A 25,058-nucleotide genomic window follows, 5' to 3' on the forward strand; every position below is an offset into this window, starting at 1 on the left:
TGGATCTCCCTGAGAACAAAGGCCATTCATGTCTTATTATGAGTCTCAAAAAGATGGTTGCAAGTTCTCCTTAAGCAGATTATTATTTCAATATGTAATTCTTTCCTCTATCTTCTCTATTTATTCATTCTTCCTTAATCTGCCCAATCTTGAATCTAGATCATCTACTTCCATTGTTCTAATTTCTATATCACTTACTTTACTCATTAATTCTACAAATGCACATGCGTGCACAGTCACTTAAACAGAGTGTATGGAAAACAACAGGGGGATAGGTAAAGAGCCACCCTAGAAGACATATATAATGGAATATGAAACAATACTTCACATAACGGTTAGGTCAGCTAACCTTAGTATTTCTATGATGTGTTGGGACTGAAATACCTACCCTAATTCTAAGAATTCAGCAAACTTCTGCATTTTATTGCCCATATTAATATATTGTGGAATGAAATGACTTGATTTTTCTAGTGTTTTCAACATCCATATTTCTCTTATTAGTTAATGCCAAGGTTTTTTGCTCAACAATTTTTTGATGAATGAATGTGAAGAAGTGAGAGCACTTTAGAGGTCAGATGATCAGAATCTTAGCTAACTGTGGATAAGAGCTGACTCTAGGGCAAAGTAGTCTATTGATTTCTGATTCTGGTTGTCACAGTTGAAATCCAAGCTTGGAAGGGCAATTCTTTATTCACAATTAAGTTAAGCTGTCACTGAAACAGGTGAGGCAGAACTCAAAGAAACAAAACCAGAAGGAGAGCTCTCTCTCTTTCCCCCCAACCTCTCTCTCTATATCTATATATATAAACATATATAGATGGATATAGATTTGTATGTATCTATATATAGAGAGATATAAACTCTGCCCTTTACTGGCTCAGGGTGGCGATGAATGGATTAGCACAGCTGTTAAAATGCCATGATTTCTGAAGGACTTGCATGCTGTTACCTTGGGAAGAAGAATGTTAAGAGATTGTCTATCTTATATTCTGAAGTGGGAAGACGGCACCCAGCTATCCCTGGTCAGGGGGTCTTTGAGTTCCTGTGTTTATGAAGTTAACCAAATTCATTCGGCAGCTAAGACTTTTACGTTCCGGGGTTGCAGAAGAAATATTGCAAAACAATGGTGTGGGCTTACCTTATGCACCAGAAACACCCCATTCACAAATGTTCCTAGAGCTTGCGAGTAAAGATGACTGATTTTAGGAGTTGCATTTGCCTTTTGAATCAGGCGTTTAGAGATCTCCATCTTTCGGTCAGGGTTAACATCAGACACAGATGAGGCATTGAACACCTCCAGGAACCCATTGCGGCCAAAATAATCTGATATGGCAATGATTTTCTTTGGGATGAACTTCTCCTTCAGGTCAGCATGATAAACCTTCACTTGGAAGAACTGGCTCTCAGTAGCCACTGTGGCATGAAACATCTTCCTCTCGCCTTCTCTGACATCATATGTAAATGGTTCCGTTGCTTTCAGCACCATCACTTCTTTGGGCCCCCTCTGGAAGCCCTCCTCTCTGGAAGCTTCTTTAGGAAAAGCCTTCAATCTTGGTTTCTACATAGAAGTATACACCAAAAACAGGCACAATTAAGAAAAAGATTCACTCTCTAATGAGAATCATCTATGGCTAAATGTTGACCTCAACAAAGAACATAATTAGGTGGAGTTGGGAAAAAAAAAAAAAAAAAACCTAGACAAAGATCACTGACATGGTATATATAATCTAATGGAATGTATGGAGACGATTTAAACAGTGATTTTTCTTCTTTTTCATTGTTTTATGAGTGTGGTAGGAAGAATACTTTTCTTTAAAAGGTATTAACTCAAGGGAAGAACTATTTCTCCCAGGAAGAGCTATGTAGAGTACAGAGGCAGTGGGCAATAGCAGTGCTGTTGTGTAGTGATTTCTAGTAGAGATGAGGATGAAAAAATCACCTTAAATTATCCCATCAACTCATTTCAGTGCGCAAGATAAGATACAAATTTGGATGAAAATAAATTGCCCTTGATAGCACTGAGGGTAGGGAATGGCTCCAGTCAGAATCCATTGATCTCATCCCAGTAGATGTGGCAATTTAAAGACCCAAATTAGAAAGTCCCTTTTCAGGAAAGCAGTGTTATGTTGAAAAAGGGTTAGTAGAAAGTCACTGGAAAAATCCCATGAACTTCCTGAATTTGGAAATGTCCTGGATAAAGGATGTTTTGAAGAGTAGCAGAATCAGCCACCCCAAAATATGTTTCTTTGGCACAGGATTATCTTAAGCTGATTATTTTGAAAAACAACACACATAGAACCAGAAAGAAAGTTGCCCTTTTGTAAGGGAAATGTGTATTTATAAATTAAATCTCCATTTCTAAGGGTGTCTGCCCCTGTGTACTAGGAAGAGAAGGACTCTAAATCTCAAGAGAATACTATCACCAGAGGAGAAACTGACTTATATTTGCATAACAAACATCACCCTTGTTTTTCCTGCTTTTCCTGGTAACCTCCACATAACTGGCCTCCCCACACTTTTCTTTCTTCTGTCTTCACTAAAGATGGTATTTAAGCTGGTGGCTTAGGCCACCTCAGGGAGTTACTCATTCTTCCTGGGTCTCTTCTATGTATAGATGAGGTATACCTGTTAATAAACTTCTGCTAGTTTTTTCTTGACAATCTTTGCTTTAATACAGGGGTCTCAGCCAAGAACTCAGAAGGGTAGAGGGGAAATTACTTTTCCTCCTCTACACACCCCTGTTAGAATAATGGCAGGACCCTTAGGAGAAGAATGCCAAAGGAGAAGTCAGGTGTCAGGGGACTTTTCTATGGCCCCCTGTCTACCCAGTGCCTGAACCATTTCTGAGTTTCAGGAGAGCAGTTTGAATTGGAGGGGAGGCTACTGATCTGTAAGAAGAAGTGTGAAGGCAAGGGGGGGGGGCCATGGGAGTTCTAGGGACCAGTTCATGGAGACAGGCCAGCTGCCTCCACAGACCAGCAGTGCTCCATGTAGTCTGACTTGTACCGTTATACAGGCAACAGCCTGGGGGTCATGGGGCTTAACTCTGATTTCTCATCACTGTGGCCAATTCTCCCTACATCCGAATGCTCATTCCCAGGCCAAGTTAATCAGTAACAACAAATCTCATACTGGTAACAACAGCAGCACCTTGACAAGAAGTGCACAGGACTTAAGGAAGAAATTATGTATCTATACTCAAGGTCATGAAAGAAGACCTGATGGACACATGTTCTTATTATGTTCATTGTGTGTATAGGGAATACTGGAAATAGCCTAAAGTCAAATAGTAAAGGATTATTTTTACATTTATAAAAATTTTAAAATGCAGTTATTCTCTTATATTAAAATAATAATTTAAATCTATACTTCTTGAATTAAGTAGCACTTCAAGATATAGCAGGTGAAAGAAAAAACCTGAATTATAGAAAAATATGTGTAATGTGATCAACCTGGGACAAATTGATATTCTTTGTATATACATAACAAAAGGTAAAATCAGAAAGACTGCCAAAATATGGCATTTGATAGAAGGGAGATTTCAGATAGTTAAAATTAATTATTTTTGTCTATGTATCTGCATTCCCTAAATTTCTTAGATGATATTACTTCCATAATTAAAAAAAAGAGAAAGAATTGGTGATAGTGCTTTGTTTGTTTCTGTATTTCTCCACCTTATTGCACCCTAAGCTCTCTCACTCATGGTGTATTGAGAGAAACACAGAAATAAAATTAAACAAACAAATTACTAGTTATACCCATGACTGAAGAGGAATGATTTATGTGCACACTAGGTCATAGAATATCCTAATGCAAAGGGCAGCATAATAAGAGTCCGAATTTGAATGTAGGTAGGATCTCAAAATACACACTCAATAACAACACGTGTGATCTAATTAATAAAGAATTGTATGTCGTAGGGGATTGGTGAGAAGTTCCTTTATGGTTCTAGAGAACGCTGTCATTATGTTGTAGGGAGGGAAAATACTGAAAACAGGAATCTGGTACCTTGGTTGAGGAACTGCTGGATGAGGTTGGTGGCAGCATCTGAGGAGTCTGAAGGCAGGCCTCATTTGGGATTATGCTGGGGCTTGCACATTGTGGAAGCTGACTCTGTTCCAGGCATAGTTCCCTTTTCTTGGATGTAAGTGTTTTATTGGTTGTGTCTTCTATTTTTTGAATCCAAAAATATGTATTTTCTTCTTCCTGGTTAATGGTTTTCAATATCAGATGAACCATAATATTTCTCTCTTACCCTCTATCTCTCTCTGTCTCTATCTGTCTGTCTCTCTCTCACACACACACACCACAGGATCTTCACTCTGCCAATTTGCTCTGGAATAATAGTACATCTTCAGATACCCTCAACACCTCCCCAGCTTGGAGTCCAACCAGGATTGCACACTTCTCTCTGCAAATGTTAAAAACTCAGGTGATCAAAATTTCATCGGTCTGTTTTGGAATTCTGGCTCTCCCTCTGCTGCAAACTGGCCTGTATCAACTTCACCAAGACAACACTTGGAGTAATTTATTAGTAGAAAACTCTACCAGGTTATAATGGAAGCACATCTCTGAACAATGTTGGCTGTACTTATGGACATTTTATTAACTAAGTCTTCATTACCTTATATATTTACCAAATAAGCAAATCGGTTTCTATCATCTACTCCTCAAATCCAGGAAACCCAGGTCTGCATCCATTTGAATGCTTTGTTTATCAGCATACCAGAGACATTGTCTCAAATTCATAATTCCAGAGGCAGGATTCTGCTATCTACCTAGTCTCTATCAAGCAACCAAATCTTTTGTAGTTCTCAGCAATAAACAGACCCATTAGCAATTTCACCCAGGGCATTCTCAGTACATGGATTTTTATAATTGTTTAAGCCAGGGCAGGAAGTGTCTGTAAAATCATTTATTTTGACTATCTTTGGTTTCACTGATGAAAGACCATTTCTAACATTCTGCAGTATAGAATTGCCACAGTTCTTACCACTTCTAGCACTCATTTAACCAATCCATAAAGTATCAGTTGTTGATAAACTTGTAGATGAGAGAGCTGCTTAAAATGCCTGTCTCTGGCATGCAGCTACTTGATTACAACACCCTCTGACCTTCCTTGTCATTTCATTCCCCATTAGAAGGCTTAAGAGCCTGGGCAATGGAAACAAATCTGAGATATAACACTATCTGACATAAATTTTTACAAATAAATTTCAGATATTGTAGCATCTATACTACAATATATGCAATTAAATGCTCAAGTTTTAGAATTAAATTAGGCTACATTTGAATCCTGGCTCTAACATTCACTTTCTGCATGACCTTGGAGAAGATTTCTAACCTCTAAGAACTTCAGTTTTCTCATATGTAAAATGGGATTAACAATAGCATCCTCGTGTGACGTTATAAAGAACAAATGAGATAATGTACACAAAGAACACAGGTCTTAGAGTCTAGCACCATTAAATACTCATTACCTAGAAATATCACTACATTATTATTTTACAGTAGACACAGGGCTTTCTATTTTTGCTCTGATCCACAGATGTTTCATGCTTAATGTTGGCCTTCTTGATGGAAACCCAATATAGAGATGGTATGGGAAGCACTTTATTAAAGAAGCTTCTCTATTCACTTCTGCTACATTTAGTAATTTAATCTCATTGACAAGAGCATCTTGATCATTTTTTACAATCGGTTAAACCAAAAACTTCCATCATAACAGTAGGATTTAGGTCCCTAAAACATACTATATGGCTGGATTATATTTAAAAATAGTAATTGATTTTTTTCCCTTGGCTTATTTCCTTCACCACTCTACCCTGTTCTTGAATCATGCCAATGTGTGCTGTTTGCTACTGGGGAGACATAGCAGCAGGAATCAAAGAAACTATTGGTCTGCTTCTGTCTTTGAATCCCAAACAGAGCCTATATTACAAAGAAAATAGTTGGGAGACCCCATGATGAAGAAGAACAAGGCTCTCCTGCTCTTTCCCCTGATGAATCAAAGACAGAATGGGTCAGATCCTCTTTGTGCCAGGCCTCCTACAGAGGTGGCTGGACCCCAAAGAAGAAATGACTGAATGGTGTGTTTAGGTGTATGAGGCCAGAAGGACAGATGAGCCTCCCTGGGATTCCTGTGCTCCAAGGAGTTTTAGGGGTAGCAGAATGAGTCTTATGAAAGTAGAAATGACTATGTCACAAGTTTAGGCAGATGGGACCTTAGAAAGTGTCAATTCTAAGCCTGTATGCATAGAAAAATAGGGTTGTCTTGCAAAAGAGAGAGGATATGGGGATATATGTATACGTATAGCTGACTCACTTTGTTACACAGCAGAAACTAACACACATTGTAAAGCAATTATACTTCAATAAAGATGTTAAAAAAAAAAAGAAAAATAGGGTTGTCTAGAGATGTCCACATAAGTCATTGTCATAGCAGAGAGACAGTGAGCCTGAGGTTTCAATGACTAGACCAAGGCCAGCTGGACCTAGAGGCAAACAGGCACAGATTACTAGCTCCATCCCATAAATAAAACAAAGAGAGACTATGTGAGGAATTATTAATTATTGGAGGTAACAGTAATAAAAACAATAACAAAACTTGAAAAATCTTGTCAGAAGAAATCTGTCTTCAACTGGTATGCATGGATTTGCGTAGGGGGCTTCAGCCTCAGCAGCTTGGAACTTGGGTTACAAACTATTTTAGAGAATAATGATTTAAATACTGCTTTTGCCTATTCCTCAGTCACTTGCTTATTTGCTGCAGAAATAGGCATTGTATCCCAGTGTGATGATAAGCACAGGGGTCATATCAGGGCAGAAACAAGGCAGGCTAGGATAGGAGCTGATATACACGTGTGTGTACTCACTTTTCCATTCTCATCTGGTCTTTGCTGGGAAAGGGCACTGTGAATGAAAACTATGGCCTGCCACATCAGTAAACTAAGGATGCTGCAGCCATCAAGCCATCACATTACAGCTGCCCCCATGGTAAGCCCTGAGGGAACTCGGGATAGAAACAGGATGCCCACCATCTAGCAGTCAACTGCTGCAGCCCACCCTGATGGTGCACCTTGAGGAAACTCAGCATGAGAAAGCAGAGGAGACTGGCCCCAGATATCTGAGGTTCATAGCAAAGGAATGATTTCAGTGAGTTCAGACTCTTGCATCTTCCTATACATAGAAAAGTACCAAATTCCTTAACTTGAGATATCTGGCTGTCTTTATTAACAGTAATCTTTTGATGTTCCAACTACCTGCTCTTTGTTGCAAAACCCCATATACATCCTGGCTCCCCCCCTTGTTTCTTCAGAGCAGTCTCTCAAAGCTATCTAAGATTCTGTGTCTCCCACTTAAGTCCTCATATTGTCTGCCGAATAAAACATAACTCTCAACTTTTAGGTTGTGCATTTTTCTTCAGTTGACAGGAACCTTATAACTGATGTTATAGTATGGTAACAAAGAAAAATGTACATTTATTACAGTTGCAATAAGTGCTAAAAAGGAAAAGGAAACGGATCTTTGAAAACAAACAAGAGGAATACCTAGGACTTCCCTGGTGGCACAGCCATTAAGAATCCACCTGCCAATGCAGGGGACATGGGTTCGAGCCCTGGTCCAGGAAGATCTCACATGCCACGGAGCAACTAAGTCCATGCACCAAAACTACTGAGCCTGCGCTCTAGAGCCTACGAGCCACAACTACTGAGCCCATGAGCCACAACTACTGAAGTCTGCACGCCCAGAGCCCATGCTCTGCAACAAGAGAAGCCACTGCAATGAGAAGCCCACACACCACAATGAAGAGTAGCCCCCACTCACCGCAACAATGACCCAACGCAGCCAAAAATAAAATGTAGATAAATAAATAAATTTATTAAAAAAAAAAAAAAAAAGAGGAATACCTAATGTATTCTGGGAGGGGGATATCAGTGAGGACTTGTATGAGGAAGAGATTCAAGTTTGCACCTGAAAGGTGAAGACACCTGAACCAGTGGTGAATCAGGACAAGTGATTCCAAACAAAGAAAGAAGTCCGTGTCAAAACATCTGACATGGGAAGGAGCACAGAACTTTGAAAATAAACCCTATCATGTGGTCAGTGAAAAAAGGGGAGTAGGGCCAAGGAAAGTGGAATGTAAGGGTGAACACACATTCATCTTGACTTGTCTGGTCACCTTCCCCTCCTCTTTCTATTCAACACAAGAATGTAACCCTCTCAAAATTAGAGATTATTTCATAAATACATGCGTTGTAAATAGCCAAGGAGTTAGAATAGAGTGGGATCACAAAACATACACGGAAAAATGAACGAGTGATTATATTAAATAAATGGTAAATTGTGGGAAATGAGATTATGATAATTCTTGTACTTATGTTGTAGGAGGTACAAGGAATGGGAACAGGGAGCAGGTACCTTGACTGAGAAACTGCTGGATGGTGTTGGTGGAGGTATAAATTTCACTGGACAGCTGCTCCCAGTTGGGCATGTGCTGGTTGCTGAAGTTCCTGGAAGCTGACTCTGTTTCTGAGATATGGTCTTCCTTTTTAAGTCATTAATTTTGGTGGCTATGTCATTTTTTTTCTCGAGAAAAAAAGATTTTTTTCTTTAGTTCTTGATAATGATTTTCAAAATCACATAGAACACAACATCATTTCTTTTCTCTTTTTTAACGTAGAGTCTTAAGTTTTCAATTTTTTTCTGAAATAATAGCACATATACAGATACCTGTATTACCTATCCTTCTCCTATCTCAACTAGGATTACAAATTTCACTCTCCAAATATTAAAAGCTCAGATGAAATTTCATTGGTGTGGGATGGAATCCAGGTCCTACATCTGATGCAAACTGGCCAAAGCAGGAAGGTAAACTTCCCTGGTTATAAGGGAAGCAAATCTCAGTCCAAAATTGGCTGCATTTAAGGATGTTTATTAACTATGACTTTCTGATCAAGAAAATACACAAGTGGGTTTCTGATATCTGCTCTTCAGGCTCCTAGAAACCTACTGATATTTTGGGAAAGATTACTGGACGAAATATGGACTCTTGGAACTAATAAGAAAAATGACAACAAGGAAACAACACCCCAAATAGAGAGTCCCTTTATATGGGAGGTCTGTCTTCAAGGGGCATGTGATGGGGGTGGGGGTGGGGGGGGATGCAGCCTGAGTCAGAGGGCAGCTTGGGTCTTAGGTGAGAAACTATGTTAGAGAATAGTGTTTTAAATCCTGCTCTTGCCTACCCTTCATGTTGTCTTGGGGCCATCTTTTAGTGCCCATTCATCTCAAATAAAGGCTCCATAGTCCTGGGTTTCGTATAACCACAGGGCAAAACAAAAAGCAGGTTGGAATAAGAGTCAATGTCTACAGGTGTGAAATCACTTTCCCACCCCTGTCTTGTCTTCCTCTGGGACAGGTTACCTATAATCTGAGCTCCTTGTCTAGAAGAAAAGAAAAATGTAGAGTTATCACAGTTGTGATAAGTACTATAAAGGAATAGTAAAGCGTCCTGTGAAGGCAAACAATGAGAGTATCTGATCCTTTCTTGAAAGGGGTTGTTTCAGTGAGAACTTGCCTGGGGAAGGAATTCAGGTTGGTACCTGAAGGTTGAATGCATTTGAGCCAGAGAAGAGACAGGGATAATGAATTCCCAATCAAGGAAAGAGCCTATGTGCAAACACCTGACATGGGAAAGAGCATAAAATTCTGAGAACTAGTCTAGACCTGTGGTTAAGGGGAAAGGGGTGAAAGGGAGAAACATACCCTTATAGTCATGTCTAATTGTCTGGTCACTCCCATTCCCTATTTCAGGACCAAACATAAGATAGTCACATTCTTGAGGTCAGGAATTATTTCATAAATGCATACCTTGCCAAAAGCCACAGGACTTAGAATACATTGAGGTCTCAATATCTGCATTTGATAAATTAATGGGTGATTTTATTATATAAGGAAATTTTATATAGTAAGGGATTACTGAGAAACTATTTCAAGGTCATGAGGATCCTTATAATATGATGTAGGGTGGTGAACGTATTAGGAACAGGGAAATGGTACCTTGGTTGAGGAACTGCTGGATGGCTTTGGTGGAAGCATTTGAGGAGTCTGGGGAAGGCTCTCAGTTGACTGTATGCTGGTTACTAACAATCCTGGAAGCTGACTCTGCTCCTTCTTTAGATTCATCCTCTTAGATTCATTAGTTTTTGTGGTTTTCTTTTCCTGAAAGTAGGTTTTTTTCCCCTGGTTAATACTTTTCAATAATAAAAGAAACACATCTTTACTACTGAGAAAATCAAACTTTTATTACTAGATTCTAATTATACTAAAATTTATGTCCTTGGGAACTCCAGGGAACTACATATAGTCCACCATCTGAAGAGATGGCCAGAAGGTAAGCAGTGCACATGTATGTTGGCTTCATACCAATAGTAAGGAAAATTTTATACATGTCATTCCTATACTCACTTCTGTGTTGATGATAGGAGCAGCGGACTTGGATTTAGAAAATCTAAGTTTGAATTTAGTCTCTTTGAGTAGGCTTTGGCAAGCTGTTTTCCTAATCTGATTGCTATTTTAATATACATCTAAAAGAGGGGTAATGATTTCATATTTCCACCATAGGGAATTATATTACACAATTTAAAGTGCACAGTAGTTCGGAAACATAATGGGTGATCAGTACCTATTAATTCACCGGCTCTAAAATTAATTTTCACTCTGGCCCTGGATCCCCTTTTCTCTGATTCGTTTATTTGCATGTTGAGAAATGAATAAAGAACTAAGTGTTCATAAGAAGGTAATAAGTAGAAAAGCCACAGTAAAATCTCCTTTTGTGGGACCTTAGCCATCCTACCTTCACAGGTGTATCCTTGATTGATGCAGGTCCCAAAGCTTTATTAGTGGTGGATGTAGATTGGTCAGGACTGGGTTTATCCAGCTTGCTTTTTTTCACTGGAGTTGCTTCTTTTGCTCTGTTTCTCCTAATAACTGATGTGGTAAAAGAGAACATGATAAATCCAGAGGAGTTGGTCTAAGATACCTGAAGCACCTTCAATACTATTTCCTGTCACTTCCTGCTTGTGGATCTGGGTAAGCTTGTATCTGCCTCTACTGCATTAGCCTAGCTTGTCCATAGGTGGCCAGCAGTAGCAGCATAGGTATAGGTACTGGCTCAGACTTCCTCAGTGGTTTCCTTTCTTGTCCCCTGTACCACCAGCATATTCTTCCTGTCCTCTGGACTCCTATCTAGCTCAGTCGAACCCTTTTACAATCCACTTATTCTATATTTTCCTTTTAAGAATCTAAAGTTTTCATGATGCTAGTGGTGGGTCAATTTCTACAGAAGACTTATTTGAATTACTGAAACCAGAGAAAATGAATATAATCTAATTTGTGATGGGACAAAGTGGTGATACTGGACTTTGACTTTTTAAAATATGTTTTCCTAATCCAGTGGTTTTATAAGAGGCAAGTTCTTCACATCTCTCAGAGGCAGGTTTTTATTTAAGTACTGCCTCAGAGTTGTTTCTAGAAAGTATAAAAATGATGGAGTAAATATGATAATAGAGCATGCATATTTACTGATTTAAATATTTCAAGAACCTACATGTTCTAATTTTGTTTCATCATTGTCTAACCTTTCTAATGTATGGAAGCCTCAGCCTTTCTCATCAGCTCCTTCTAATATTTTCTTTGCCCACACCCCCAAAATACACCCTCTAAAACATATCAGATCTCTTTGTAGGAAAGGCATCCTCTAAGTTGTCAATTTGTTGGCATCTAAAGTACTACCATTGTCATGGCTACTGAGTCCTAAGTTGGAAAAGAGAGGTCTAAACTTTGACCAAATCAGGGTTCTATTTAAGGTTGAGGTCAGTACGGAGAGAGTGTGAAAGAGGTTCTTCCAAGTACCTTTTAACTTCTCATTTTTAAGAGTTTTAGCAAGGTCTTTAATTTCTTCTATATCTTTGACCAATTCTATTAATTTGTCAACACAGGCAGGCCCACGGAACTTTGCTTCCATCAAGTTAGCAATCTTAACTCTGTCATATTCATCTTGCATTTTACTAGTCAGTCTTAAATCCTTGGCCAGTAAACACTTAATCACGCTAAACTGATAATCACTGATGTGCTGAAATCCTTTCAGCAGAACAATTCTCTTGAATTCATTCCCCATCTCTCAAGTTAGGTACGTGCCTGCAAGAGAAAAAAAACATACAGTGTTGCACCTTTTTACAGACAATTTAAAAGACTGGTTATGTCTATGTGAGTTAATGGCATATGCCAAAGTATTATCCATGGGTGTGTGTGACAAAAAGAGACTTAATTACCAGACGTGTTACTGCGGAAAGTGGGTTGAAAACTGCTGTATGAGAAACTTCTAAGAAATTCTCCCATTTTAATGATGATCTTGAGTTGGTTTAAGGGTGGGTATGGTGGAAGGAGGTCCAGAAATAAGCAATGGTTGCAGTGTGTCAAGTATGGACTACGCAGTGTCCAAGTCCCTGATTCCTCCTCCTATCCTTTATTGAAGCTGCAGCCTACTTCTTGAATGTCTGCCTTGTTGGTTCATGACTCTTTCCACCATGTCTGAAGTGGCCTATGAACAAAATGGGCTGCAACCTCTCACCTTATACAAATATCCTTCTGTCATAGCACTACAGTTCCACGCTGGGTACCAACACTAGTCCATCCACTTGGCACTTCCCTAGTCAGTTCTCATTAGCATCATCTCTCCCTGGGGTGTGGACCATGTTCTCTGTGTCCTATGTGCCCATATCAGTGTCCATTTGTTGGACTTCTCCCTTCTCTCTAGGACAGGATCACAGCATTTATTGGCTGGAATTATTTCAATGGCTGCTTGATTTTTCTCCTTCCAGGCTTAATTTCTCTAATCAGTTCTTTCCATAGAGCCAGATATCTCTCTATAAAGCCACGGTTCTATCCCACTTGACATCCTTCAATAGTTCCCCATTTTCTCTTTGAAAAAGTTCTTGATCCATAGGCTGGCTTAAAATGCCTTGAATAATCTGCCTCTTTCTTTACCTCTGTAATTTTTATGTCTCTTGCTCTAGAAATACACACCACACCTTACTTTTTCATATTTCATGACTTTGTTAATTCCCTTCCCAAGGCCTAGAAAGCCATTCCCATCTCTCTTCCTCTGAATACCTCCTTAGAGCATTCAAGACTCAACTGAGGCTTTGTCTTCTGAAAGCTACCAGGGGCCTGATTTGGGAGTGAGTGTCACTCTTCTGGGCCTCTTTAGAGCCCTGTGCACCTCCTTGATGGCACTCAATGTATGGTATGTATTCCAGTTTTCTGTTTCAAGTCAAGAATTCTTTTAGTTAGGAAACATGTGTTTGTGTACCTTTTTTTATAATTGGAATGTTCAAATTCCCAGGGTTGTGAATTATTCCTTCTTGAGAGATCGTGAGCAACCTCAGTTAGATCAGGCCCATAGAGTGATGAGCCCACACCGGCCCAGGACCACCACAGTGCTGCAGCCTGCCTTATCAAAAACCAGCCAATCCACCAGCAGGCCTGAAACAGCCCCTGAATCTCTTGGGCCATTGCCCTGCCTGCCAGTAGGCCAAAACCAATTCTGGGACAACTTGGACCCCTTAGCCAGTGGCACTAGGCTTTGGCCCCAATGACCAACAGGCTTATACCAGCTTCAGGACCGCCAGGGTCCTGTAACCAGAGGCCCTGAGACCTGGCTTCACCCACCAGTGAGCCGGCCCTAGTCCCAGTAAGCCCTGGTCCCTGGTCCCGTCCTTTAGCAGGCTGACTCCAGCCCTGGGGCCACTGGGCCCCAGACCCAACCACCAACAGGCCAACACCAGTTCCGACACACACTGGACCCCTCAGCCAGCTGCCCCATGACCAAACCCCACTCACCAGTGGCCAGCACCAGTTTTGGGACACGCCAGAACCTGTAGCCTGCTGGTCTGCCTACCAGTGGGCCAGCACTGTCCCTGGGACACCCAAGGTTGCACAGCCAGTCACCTTGTGACCCAGCCTCACCAACCATTGTCCTTGGCACAAGGCAGGGCCTGGCAACCAACTGGGGCCAGCCACACCTACCAGACTATCCACGATAGTCAGCCGACCACAAAAGAAGGACTTGCATAGCTCTCATAGGGGGAACCCCTAGAGAAGGGGCCCCCAAACCCTGGGCTACAGACTGGTACCAGTCCATGGCCTATTAGGAACAGGGCTGCACAGCAGGAGATAAGCAGCAGGCAAGCAAGCAAAGCTTCATCTGTATCTACAGCTGCTCCCCATTGCTCACATTACTGCCTGAGCTGCACCTCCTGTCAGATCAGCGGCGGCATTAGAGCCTCATAGGAGTGCAAACCCTACTGTGACTGCACATGCGAAGGATCTAGGTTGTGCACTCCTTATGAGAATCTAATGCCTGATGATCTGAGGTGGAGCTGAGGCGGTGATGCTAGCACCGGGGAGCGGCTGCAAATACAGATTATCATTAGCAGAGAGGTTTGACTGCACAGAGACCATAATAAATCAATTGCTTGCAGACTCATATCAAAACCCTATCAGTGAGTGGCAAGTGACAATTAAGCTGCATCTGGTGGCAGGCTTTATAGTGGCAAGTGAGTTGATGCACTTCAATTGTACAGCTGCATCTGGTGGCAGAGCTTAAGTCAGAATCCGACACTTATTTTAGTCTGCACATGGCTGGCCCATTATTTTATTTACTACTGTCCATGCCTCTTTCCCGCACCATGCACTTGTCTCAGTCACAGTTTTGGCAAGCTAACCTTAGCCAAAATGAGTAAAAAACAAAAGTCACTGGAGAGCTTCTTTGAAAATGGGGAAAGACCCAATGATGAGACAGCAGAAGACTCTTAAGACTGCCAACAAAAAGAAAGCTGCATTTAAAAGAAAATACCAAGAGTCCTACTTAAATTACGGGTTCATTGCAACAGGTGATTAACATTCTCCAAGCCCACTTTGCATAGTATGTGGTGACCAGCTATCCAACGAAGCCATGAAAGCTTCAAAACTGTTTCACCACATGGAGACCAAGCACCCTGCATGAAAAGACAAGCCTCTGGATTTTTTCAAAACAAAAACATGTGAGCACGAAGAACAGAAGCAATTATCGAAGGCCACCACTTCATCACATGTGTCTGCACTGAGAGCATCATTCTTAGTGGCTAATTGCATTGCTAAAGCTAAGAAGCACTTTACTATTGGTGAACAGTTGATCCTGCCTGCTGCTAAGGACATTTGTTGTGAAATTTTAGGAGAGGCTGCAATTCAAAGGTGGCACGTGTTCCTCTTTCGGCTAGCACCATAACTAGGCGAACTGATGAAATAGCAGAGGATATTGAGGCATAATTGTTAGAGAGGATTAATGAGTCACCGTGGTATGCAATCCAGGTTGATGAGTGTACCAATGTTGACAACAAAACAACAATGCTTGTTTTTGTGTAATATATTTTTCAGGAGGATGCGCATGAGGATATGTTATGTGCACTTTTGTTGCCAACCAACACCACAGCTGCAGAACTATTCAAGTCTTTGAATGATTACATATCAGGAAAACTGAACTGGTCATTTTGTGTCAGTATATGCACAGATAGAGCGGCTGCCATGACTGGACGGCTTTCTGGTTTCACTACTCAGGCCAAATAGGTCACTTCTGAATGTGAGTCTAAACACTGTGTCATCCATAGAGAAATGCTGATAAGCCGAAAAATGTCACCTGAACTTAACAACGTTTTGCAGGATGTGATTAAAATTATCAGTCACATTAAAGTACATGCCCTTAACTCACATTTGTTCATGTAGCTTTGTGAGGAGATGGACACAGAGCACACACGTCTTCTCTTATACACAGAAGTGAGATGGCTTTCTAAAGGTCGATCATTGGCCAGAGTTTTTGAGTTATGAGAGCTGCCTTAGAGATTTCTTTTAGAAAAACAGGCACCATTGGCAGCACATTTCAGTGACACAAAATGGGTCTCAAAACTTGCTTACTGGGCTTCCCCGGTGGCGCAGTGGTTGAGAATCTGCCTGCCAATGCAGGGGACACGGGTTCGATCCCTGGTCTGGGAAGATCCCACATGCCGCGGAGCAACTGGGCCCGTGAGCCACAACTACTGAGCCTGCGCGTCTGGAGCCTGTGCTCCGCAACAAGAGAGGCCGCGACAGTGAGAGGCCCACGCACCGCAATGAAGAGTGGCCCACGCTCGCCGCAACTAGAGAAAGCCCTCACACAGAAACGAAGACCCAACACAGCTAAAAATTAATTAATTAAAAAAAAAAAAAACTTGCTTACTTGTGTGACGTATTCAACCTGCTCAACAAACTCGATCTGTCACTTAAGGGGAGAACTACAACTGTGTTCAAGTCAGTAGATAAAGTGACTTCATTCAAAGACAAACTGGAATTAGGGGGGTGACGAGTGAACATTGGGATTTTTGATATGTTTCAAACATTAGCAAAGATTTTGAGAGAGTGAGCCAGGGCCTTCTTTCTCCCACCTGGTGCATGATCACCTATCTCAGCTTTCAAGAGAGTTTGAGCATTACTTCTCAACCACAAAAGACCCCCGAACTGGGAAGGAATGGATCTACAACTCATTTGTGAATAAGCCAGGTGAATCTACTTTGTCCATGCTAGAAGAGGATCAACTGCTTGAGACTGCAAATGACAGTGGCCTTAAAAGTATGTTTGAGACAACTTCAAATCTCCATACATTCTGGATTAAAGTCAAGGTGGAATATCCTTAAATTGCCACAAAAGCACTGAAAAGCCTGCTTCCATTTCCAACATCCTATCTTTGTGAAGCAGGGTTTTCTGCAGTGTCAGCAACCAAAACGAGATTACAGAGTAGACTGGACATGAGCAACACACTTCAGCTGTCACTGTCTCCCATCATCCCCAGATGGGACCATCTAGTTGCAGGAAAACTGCTCAGGGCTCCCACTGATTCTGCATTATGGTGAGTTGTATAATTATTTCATTATATATCACATTGTAATAATAATAGAAATAAAGAGCATAATAAATGTAATGTGCTTGAATCATCCCGAAACCATTCCCCCCACCCTGGTCTGTGGAAAAATTGTCTTCCATGAAACTGGTCTCTGGTGCCAAAAAGTTGGGGACTGCAGCCCTAGAGCATATTGCTCTGGTGACCAGAAGGTAGTTAGTGCACTGCTGGGACAAATAGGACATCTACAAAAGACTACTTCTCCAAGGTCAGGAAACATAACCAATGTACCAAATACACAGAAATAAAACAAGAAATTAGGCAAAATGAAGCTAAAGAGGAATATGTTCCAAATGAAGGAACAAGATAAAACCTCAGAAGAACAACTAAGTGAAGTGGAGGTAGGCAACCTACCCAATAAATAGTTCACAGAGGTGACCATAAAAATGCTCAAAGAACTCGGGAGAAGATTGGATGAACAGAGTGAAAAGTTAGAAGTTTTTAACAAAAAATTAGAAAATATAAAGAAGAAACAAACAGAGAGGAAGAATAAAATAACTGAAATGAAAAATAAACCAGAAGGAATCAACAGTAGAGCTAATGATACAGTAGAACAGATCAGCGAGCTGGAAGACAGAAAAATGAAAATCACTGAAGCTGAACAAAAAAAAAAAAAAAAAAGAAAGAAATGAGGACAGTTTAAGAGAACTCTGGGACAACATCAAACATGTTATCATTCATCATATCATAGGAGGGTTCCAGAAGGAGAAGAGAGAGAAAAAGGGGCAGAGAACATATTTGAAGACATAATAGCTGAAAACTTCCTTAGCCTGGGTAAGGAAACAGACAGGAAGCACAGTGAGTCCCTAACAGGATCAACCCAAAGAGGACCACACCAAGACACACTGTAATTAAGATGGCAAAAATTAAAGATAAGGAGAAAATATTAAAATCAGCAAGGGAAAAGCAACAAGTTTCATACAAGGGAACTCCCATAAGGCTATCAGCTGACTTTTCAGCAGAAACTCTGCAGACCAGAAGGGAGTGGCATGATATGTTTAAAGTGATGAAAAAGAATAATCTACAACCAAGAATACTCTTGCCAGGAAGTCTTTCATTCAGATTTTATGGAGAGATTAAAAGTTTTACAGGCAAGCAAAAGCTAAAAGAGTTCAGCACCAGCAAACTGGCTTTAAAAGAAATGTTAAAGGGACTTTTCCAAGTAAAAAGAAAAGAAATATGAAACATAAAAGGAAAAAATCTCATTGGTAAAGGCAAATATACAGTAAAGGTAATATATTAGCCATGTATAAAGCTAGTAGGAAGGTTAAAAGACAAAAGTTGTAAAATCATCTATATCTGCAATAAGTTGCTAAGGGATACACAAAACAAAAAGATGTGAATATGATGTCAAAATTATAAACATGGAAAGGGGGGAGGAAATGCAGTGTTGTTAAAATGTGTTTAAACTTAAGAAGTCAGCAACTTAAAATAATCATATATATATGAACAAGACAAGGATGCCCACTCTCACCACTTTTATTTAACATAGTATTAGAAGTCCTAGTCACAGCAGCCAAACTAGAAACAAAGAAAAATAAAAGGAAACCAAATTTTAAAGGAAAAATTAAAACTTTTACTGTTTGCAGATGAAGTGATACTATACATAGAAAATCCTAAAGACACCACAAAAAAAACCTACTAAAACTCATCAATGAATTCACTTAAGTTGCAGGATATGAAGTTAATATATAGAAATCTGTTGCATTTCTATACACTAACAATGAACTATCAAAAACAGAAATTAAGAAAGCAATACCATTTATAATCACATCAAAAAGAACAAAATGCTTAGGAATAAATCTGACTAAGGAGGTAGAAGACCTGTATTTGGAAAACTATAAGACACTGATGAAAGAAATTGAAGACAACACAAAAAAATGGAAAGATATAATGTTCATGGATTGAACGAATTAATATTATTAAAATGACTAAACTACCCAAAGCACTCTACAGATACAATGCAATCCCTATCAAATTACCAATGGCATTTTTCACAGAACTAGAACAAAAAAATCTAAAATTTGTATGGAAACACAAAAGACCTCAAAAAGCCAAAACAATTTTGAGAAAGAAGAACAAAGCTGGAGGTACCATGCTCCCTGATTTCAAACTATACTACAAAGCTACAGTAATCAAAACAGTATAGTAATGGAACAAAAACAGATATATAGATCAACAGAACAGAATAGATCCCAGAAATGAAGCCACACTTTATGGGCAATTAATCTGACAAAGGTGGGAAGAATATACAATGCATAAAAGACAGCCTCTTCAACAAATGGTGTTGGGAAAACTGGACAGCTACATGCAAAAGAATCAAACTGGTCTACTCTCTCACACCATACAAAAATAAATTCAAAACAAATTAAAGACTTAAATGTAAGACCTGAAACCATAAAAATTCTAGAAGAAAACATAGGCAGTACACACCTTGACATCAGTCTTCATTATATTTTTTTGGATATATCTTCTCAGGTAAGGGAAACAAAAGCAAAAATAAATAGATGGGACTACATCAAACTAAAAATCTTTTGCACAGCAAAGGGAACTATCAACAAAACCAAAAGGCCACCTACTGAATGGGAGACTATATTTGTAAACAATATATTTGACAATGGGTTGATATCCAAAATATACAAAGAATTCATACAAGTCAACATCAAACAAACAAACAACCCAATTTAAAAATCAGCAGAGGATCTGAAGGGACATTTTTCCAAGGAAGACATACAGATGGCCAACAGGCTCATGAAAAGATGTTTAACATCACTAACCTGTCAGAATGGTTATTATATCAAAAAGATGACAAATAACAAGTGTTCGTGAGGATATGGAGAAAAGAGAACTCTCATGCTCTGTTGGTGGGAATGTAAACTGGTGCAGCCACTATGGAAAACAACATGGAGATTTGCAAAAAATTAGGAGTAAAACTACCATATGATCCAGATACTCAAGATACACTCTTGAGTGTCTATCCAAAGAAAACAAAAACACTATTAGAAAAGATATATGCACTGCAATGTTCACGTCAGCACTATTTGCAATAACCAAGATATGAAAACAACTTAAATGCTCCTCAGTAGATGAATGGATAAAGAAGACGTGGTAAATATATATGATGGGTTATTACTCAGGCATAAAAAATAATAAAATATTGCCATTTGCAACAACATGGATGGACCTAGAGGGTATTATGCTAAGTGAAATAAGTCAGACAGAGAAAGACAAACATTGTATGATTTCATTTATATGTGGAATCTAAAAACACAAAACAAATGAACAAACATATCAAAACATAAACAGAATTACAGGTACAGAGAACAAATGGGTGTTCTCCAGAGGGAGGGGGTGGGGGGCAAAGAAATGTTAGGGAGATTAAGAGGTACAAACTTCCAGTTGCAAAATAAATGAGTCATGTGTATGAAATGTACAGTGAGGAATATAGTCAATAAGTATGTAATATCTTTGTATAGTGACAATCATAACTAGACTTATTGTGGTGATTGATTTGAAATGTATAGAAATAGCGAATCATGAGACCTTCAAGAGAGCGGAATAGTAAGATGTGGAGATCACCTTCCTCTCCACAAATACATCAGAAATACATCTACATGTGGAACAACTCCTACAGAACACCTACTGAATGCTGGCAGAAGACCTCAAACCTCCCAAAAGGCAAGAAACTCCCCACGTACCTGGGTAGGGCAAAAGAAAAAAGAAAAAAACAGAGGCAAAAGAATAGGGACAGGACCTGCACCAGTGGGAGGGAGCTGTGAAGAAGGAAAAGTTTCCACACACTAGGAAGCCCCTTCACTGGCTGAGACAGGGCGTGGTGGGGGGAAGCTTCGGAGCCATGGAGGAGAGCGCAGCAACAGGGGTGCAGAGGGCAAAGCAGAGAGATTCCTGAACAGAGAATCGGTGCCGACCAGCACTCACCAGACCGAGAGGCTTCTCTGCTCATCTGCCGGGACGGGTGGGGACTGGGAGCTGAGGCTCGGGCTTCGGAGGTCAGATCCCAGGGAGAGGACTGGGTTTGGCTGCGTGAACACAGCCTGAAGGGAGCTAGTGAGCCACAGCTAGCTGGGAAGGAGTCTGGAAAAAAGTCTGGAGCTGCCTAAGAGGGAAGAGACCATTGTTTTGGGGTGCACGAGGAGAGGGGATTCAGAGCACCACCTAAATGAGCTCCAGAGATGGGGTGCAAGCTGCAGCTACAGCACAGACGCCAAGAGACGGGCATGATATGCTAAAGCTGCTGCTGCAGCCACCAAGAAGGCTGTGTGCAAGCAGAGGTCACTATCCACACCTCCCCTCCCAGGAGCCTATGCAGCCCGCCACTGCCAGGGTCCCGTGATCTAGGCACAACTTCCCCGGGAGAACAAACGGTGCGCCTCAGACTCTTACAACATCATGCTGGCCTCTGCTGCTGAAGGCTCACCCTGCATTCCATACCCCTTCCTCTCCCCAGCCTCAGTGAGCCAGATCCCCCTAATCAGCTGCTACTTTAACCCCATCCTGTCTGGGTGAGAACAGACGTCCTCGGGAGATCTACACTCAGAGGCAGGGCCAAATCCAAAGCTGAACCCCAGGAGCTCTGAAAACAAAGAAGGGAAAAGGAAATTGCTCCCAGAAGCCTCAGGAGCAGCGGATTAAATCTCCACAAACAACCTGATGTACCCTGCATCTCTGGAAAACCTGAAAAGAAAACGAATGATCCCAAAATTGAGGTGGTGGACTTTGGCAGCAGCAATATATATATTTTTTTCCTTTTTCTCTTTTTGTGAGTGTGTATGTGCATGCTTCTGTGTGTGATTTTGTTTGTATAGCTTTGCTTTTACCATGTGTCCTAGGTTTCTGTCCATCCGTTTTTTGTTTTGTTTTGTTTTGTTTTTTAGTATAGTTTCTAGCGCTTGTTATCATTGGTGGATTTGTTTTTTGGTTTGGTTGCTCTCCTCTTTCTTTCTTTCTTATTTTTCTTCTTTGTTTCCTTTTTTATTACTTTTTAATTTTTTTATTTTTAATAATTATTTTTTATTTTAATAACTTGATTTATTTTCTTTCTTTTTTTCTCCCTTTTCTCCTGACCTGTGTGGCTGACAAGGTCTCGGTGCTCCAGCCAGGTGTCAGGCCTGTGCCTCTGAGTTGGGAGAGCTGAGTTCAAGACATTGGTCCACCAGAAACTTCCCAGCTCCATGTAATATCAAATGGCGAAAGTTCTCCCAGACATCTGCATCTCAACGCTAAGGCCCAGCTCCACTCAATGACCAGCAGGCTACAGTGCTGGACACCCTATGCCAAACAACTAGCAAGACAGGAACACAAACCCACCCATTAGCAGTGAGGCTGCCAAAAATCATAATAGGGTCACAGACACCCCCAAACACACCACCGGACACGGACCTGCCCACCAGAAAGACAAGATCCAGCCTCATCCACCAGAACACAGGCACTACTCCCCTCCACCAGGAAGCCTACACAACCCACTGAACCAACCTTAGCCACTGGGGGCAGACACCAAAAACAACAGGAACTACGAACCTGCAGCCTGTGAAAAGGAGACCCCAAACACAGTAAGGTTAAGCAAAATGAGAAGACAGAGAAACACACAGCAGACAAAGGAGTAAGGTAAAACCCCACAGGCCAAAAAAATGAAGAGGAAATAGGCAGTCTACCTAAAGAAGAATTCAGAGTAATGATAGTAAAGATGATCCAAAATCTTGGAAATAGACTAGAGAAAATACAAGAAACGTTTAACAAGGACCCAGAAGAACTAAAGAGCAAACAAACAATGATGAACAACACAATAAATGAAACTGAAAATTCTCTAGAAGGAATCAATGGCACCATAACTGAGGCAGAAGAATGGATAAGTGACCTGGAAGATAAAATAGTGGAAATAACAACAACAGAGCAGAATAAAGAAAAAAGAATGAAAAGAATTGAGGACAGTCTCAGAGACCTCTGAGACAACATTAAACACACCAACATTCGAATTATAGGGGTTCCAGAAGAAGAAGAGAAAAAGAAAGGGACTGAGAAAATATTTGAAGAGATTATAGTTGAAAACTTCCCTAATATGGAAAAGGAAATAGTCATTCAAGTCCAGAAAGTGCAGAGACTCCCATACAGGATAAATTGGAGGAGAAACACGTCAAGACACATATTAATCAAACTATCAAAAATTAAATACAAAGAAAAATATTAAAAGCATCAAGGGAAAAACAACAAATAACATACAAGGGAATCCCCATAAGGTGAACAGCTGATCTTTCAGCAGAAACTCTGCAAGCCAGGAGGGAGTGGCAGGACATAATTAAAGTGATGAAAGGGAAAAACCTAGAACCAAGATTACTTTACCCAGCAAGGATCTCATTCAGATTCGATGGAGAAATTAAAACTTTTACAGACAAGCAAAACCTAAGAGAATTCAGCACAAAAAAGCCAGCTTTACAACAAATGCTAAAGGAACTTCTCTTGGCAGTAAACACAAGAGAAGGAAAAGACCTACAATAACAAACCCAAAACAATTTTTAAAAGTGGTAATAGGAACATACATATCGACAACTACCTTAAATGTAAATGGATTAAATGCTCCAACCAAAAGATATAGACTGGCTGAATGGATATAACACCAAGAACGTATATCTGTTGTCTACGAGAGACCAACTTCAGACCTAGGGACACATAAAGACTGAAAGTGAGGGGATGGAAAAAGATATTGCATGCAAATGAAAATCAAAAGAAAGCTGGAATAGCAATTCTCATATCAGACAAAATAGACTTTAACATAAAGACTATTACAAGAGACAAAGAAGGACACTACATAATGATCAAGGGATCAATCCAAGAAGAAGATATAACAATTGTAAATATTTATACACCCAACATAGGAGCACCTCAATACATAAGACAAATGCTAACAGCCATAAAAGGGGAAATCGACAGTAACACAATCATAGTAGGGGACTTTAACACCACTTGCACCAATGGACAGATCATGCAAAATGAAAATAAATAAGAAATCACAAGCTTTAAATGATACATTAGAAAAGATGGACTTAATTGATATTTATAGGACATTCCATCCAAAAACAACAGAATACACTTTCTTCTCAAGTGCTTATGGAACATTCTCCAAGATAGATGATATCTTGGGTCCCAAATCAAGCCTTGATAAATTTAAGAAAATTGAAGTCATATCAAGTACCGTTTCTGACCACAATGCTATGAGACTAGATATCAGTTACAGGAAAAAAATCTGTAAAAAATACAAACACATGGAGGCTAAACAATACATACTTAATAACCAAGAGATCACTGAAGAAATCAAAGAGGAAATCGAAAATACCTAGAAACAAATGACAATGAAAACACAATGACGCAAAACCTATGGGATGCAGCAAAAGCAGTTCTAAGAGGGAAGTTTATAGCAATACAATCTTACCTCAAGAAACAAGAAACGTCTCAAGTAAACAATCTAACCTTAAACCTAAAGCAATTAGAGAAAGAAGAACAAAAAAACCCCAAAGTTAGCAGAAGGAAAGAAATCATAAAGATCAGAGAAGAAATAAATGAAATAGAAATGAAGGAACAATAGCAAAACTCAATAAAATTAAAAGCTTGTTCTTTGAGAAGATAAACAAAATTGATAAACAATTAGCCAGACTCATAAAGAAGAAGAGGGAGAAGACTCAAATCAATAGAATTACAAATGAAAAAAGAGAGGTAACAACTGACACTGCAGAAATACAAAGGATCATGACAGATTACTACAAGCAACTATATGCCAATAAAATGGACAACCTGGGACATGGACAAATTCTTAGAAAACCACAACCTTCTGAGACTGAACCAGGAAGAAATAGAGAATATAAACAGACCAATCACAAGCAATGAAATTGAGACTGTGATTAAAAATCTTCCAACAAACAAATGCCCAGGACCAGATGGCTTCACAGGCAAATTCTATCAAACTTTTACAGAAAAGCTAACACTTACCCATCACAAACTCTTCCAAAATATAGCA

At 40.0% G+C, this 25,058-nt stretch overlaps 1 protein-coding gene across 3 annotated transcripts in view; it reads right to left on the reverse strand.

Annotated features, from left to right (window-relative positions):
• The window catches only part of LOC118906184 (gamma-interferon-inducible protein 16-like), a 53,148-nt gene that overhangs the window by 22,108 nt on the left and 5,982 nt on the right, over window positions 1–25,058 (reverse strand). For all 3 annotated transcript variants that reach the window (XM_036873573.1, XM_036873567.1, XM_036873579.1), the window contains exons 2-7: window positions 11,917–12,201; window positions 10,859–10,992; window positions 10,063–10,224; window positions 8,422–8,589; window positions 4,009–4,206; window positions 1,139–1,558 (exon numbers count right to left, since the gene is read on the reverse strand). In XM_036873573.1, coding sequence (XP_036729468.1) covers window positions 1,139–1,558; window positions 4,009–4,206; window positions 8,422–8,589; window positions 10,063–10,224; window positions 10,859–10,992; window positions 11,917–12,181 — 1,347 coding nt within the window. In that variant the 5' untranslated portion in view covers window positions 12,182–12,201. The remainder of the gene's footprint in view (window positions 1–1,138; window positions 1,559–4,008; window positions 4,207–8,421; window positions 8,590–10,062; window positions 10,225–10,858; window positions 10,993–11,916; window positions 12,202–25,058) is intronic.

The sequence above is a fragment of the Balaenoptera musculus genome, chromosome 1, assembly GCF_009873245.2.
Source record: "Balaenoptera musculus isolate JJ_BM4_2016_0621 chromosome 1, mBalMus1.pri.v3, whole genome shotgun sequence".
NCBI lineage: Eukaryota > Metazoa > Chordata > Mammalia > Artiodactyla > Balaenopteridae > Balaenoptera > Balaenoptera musculus.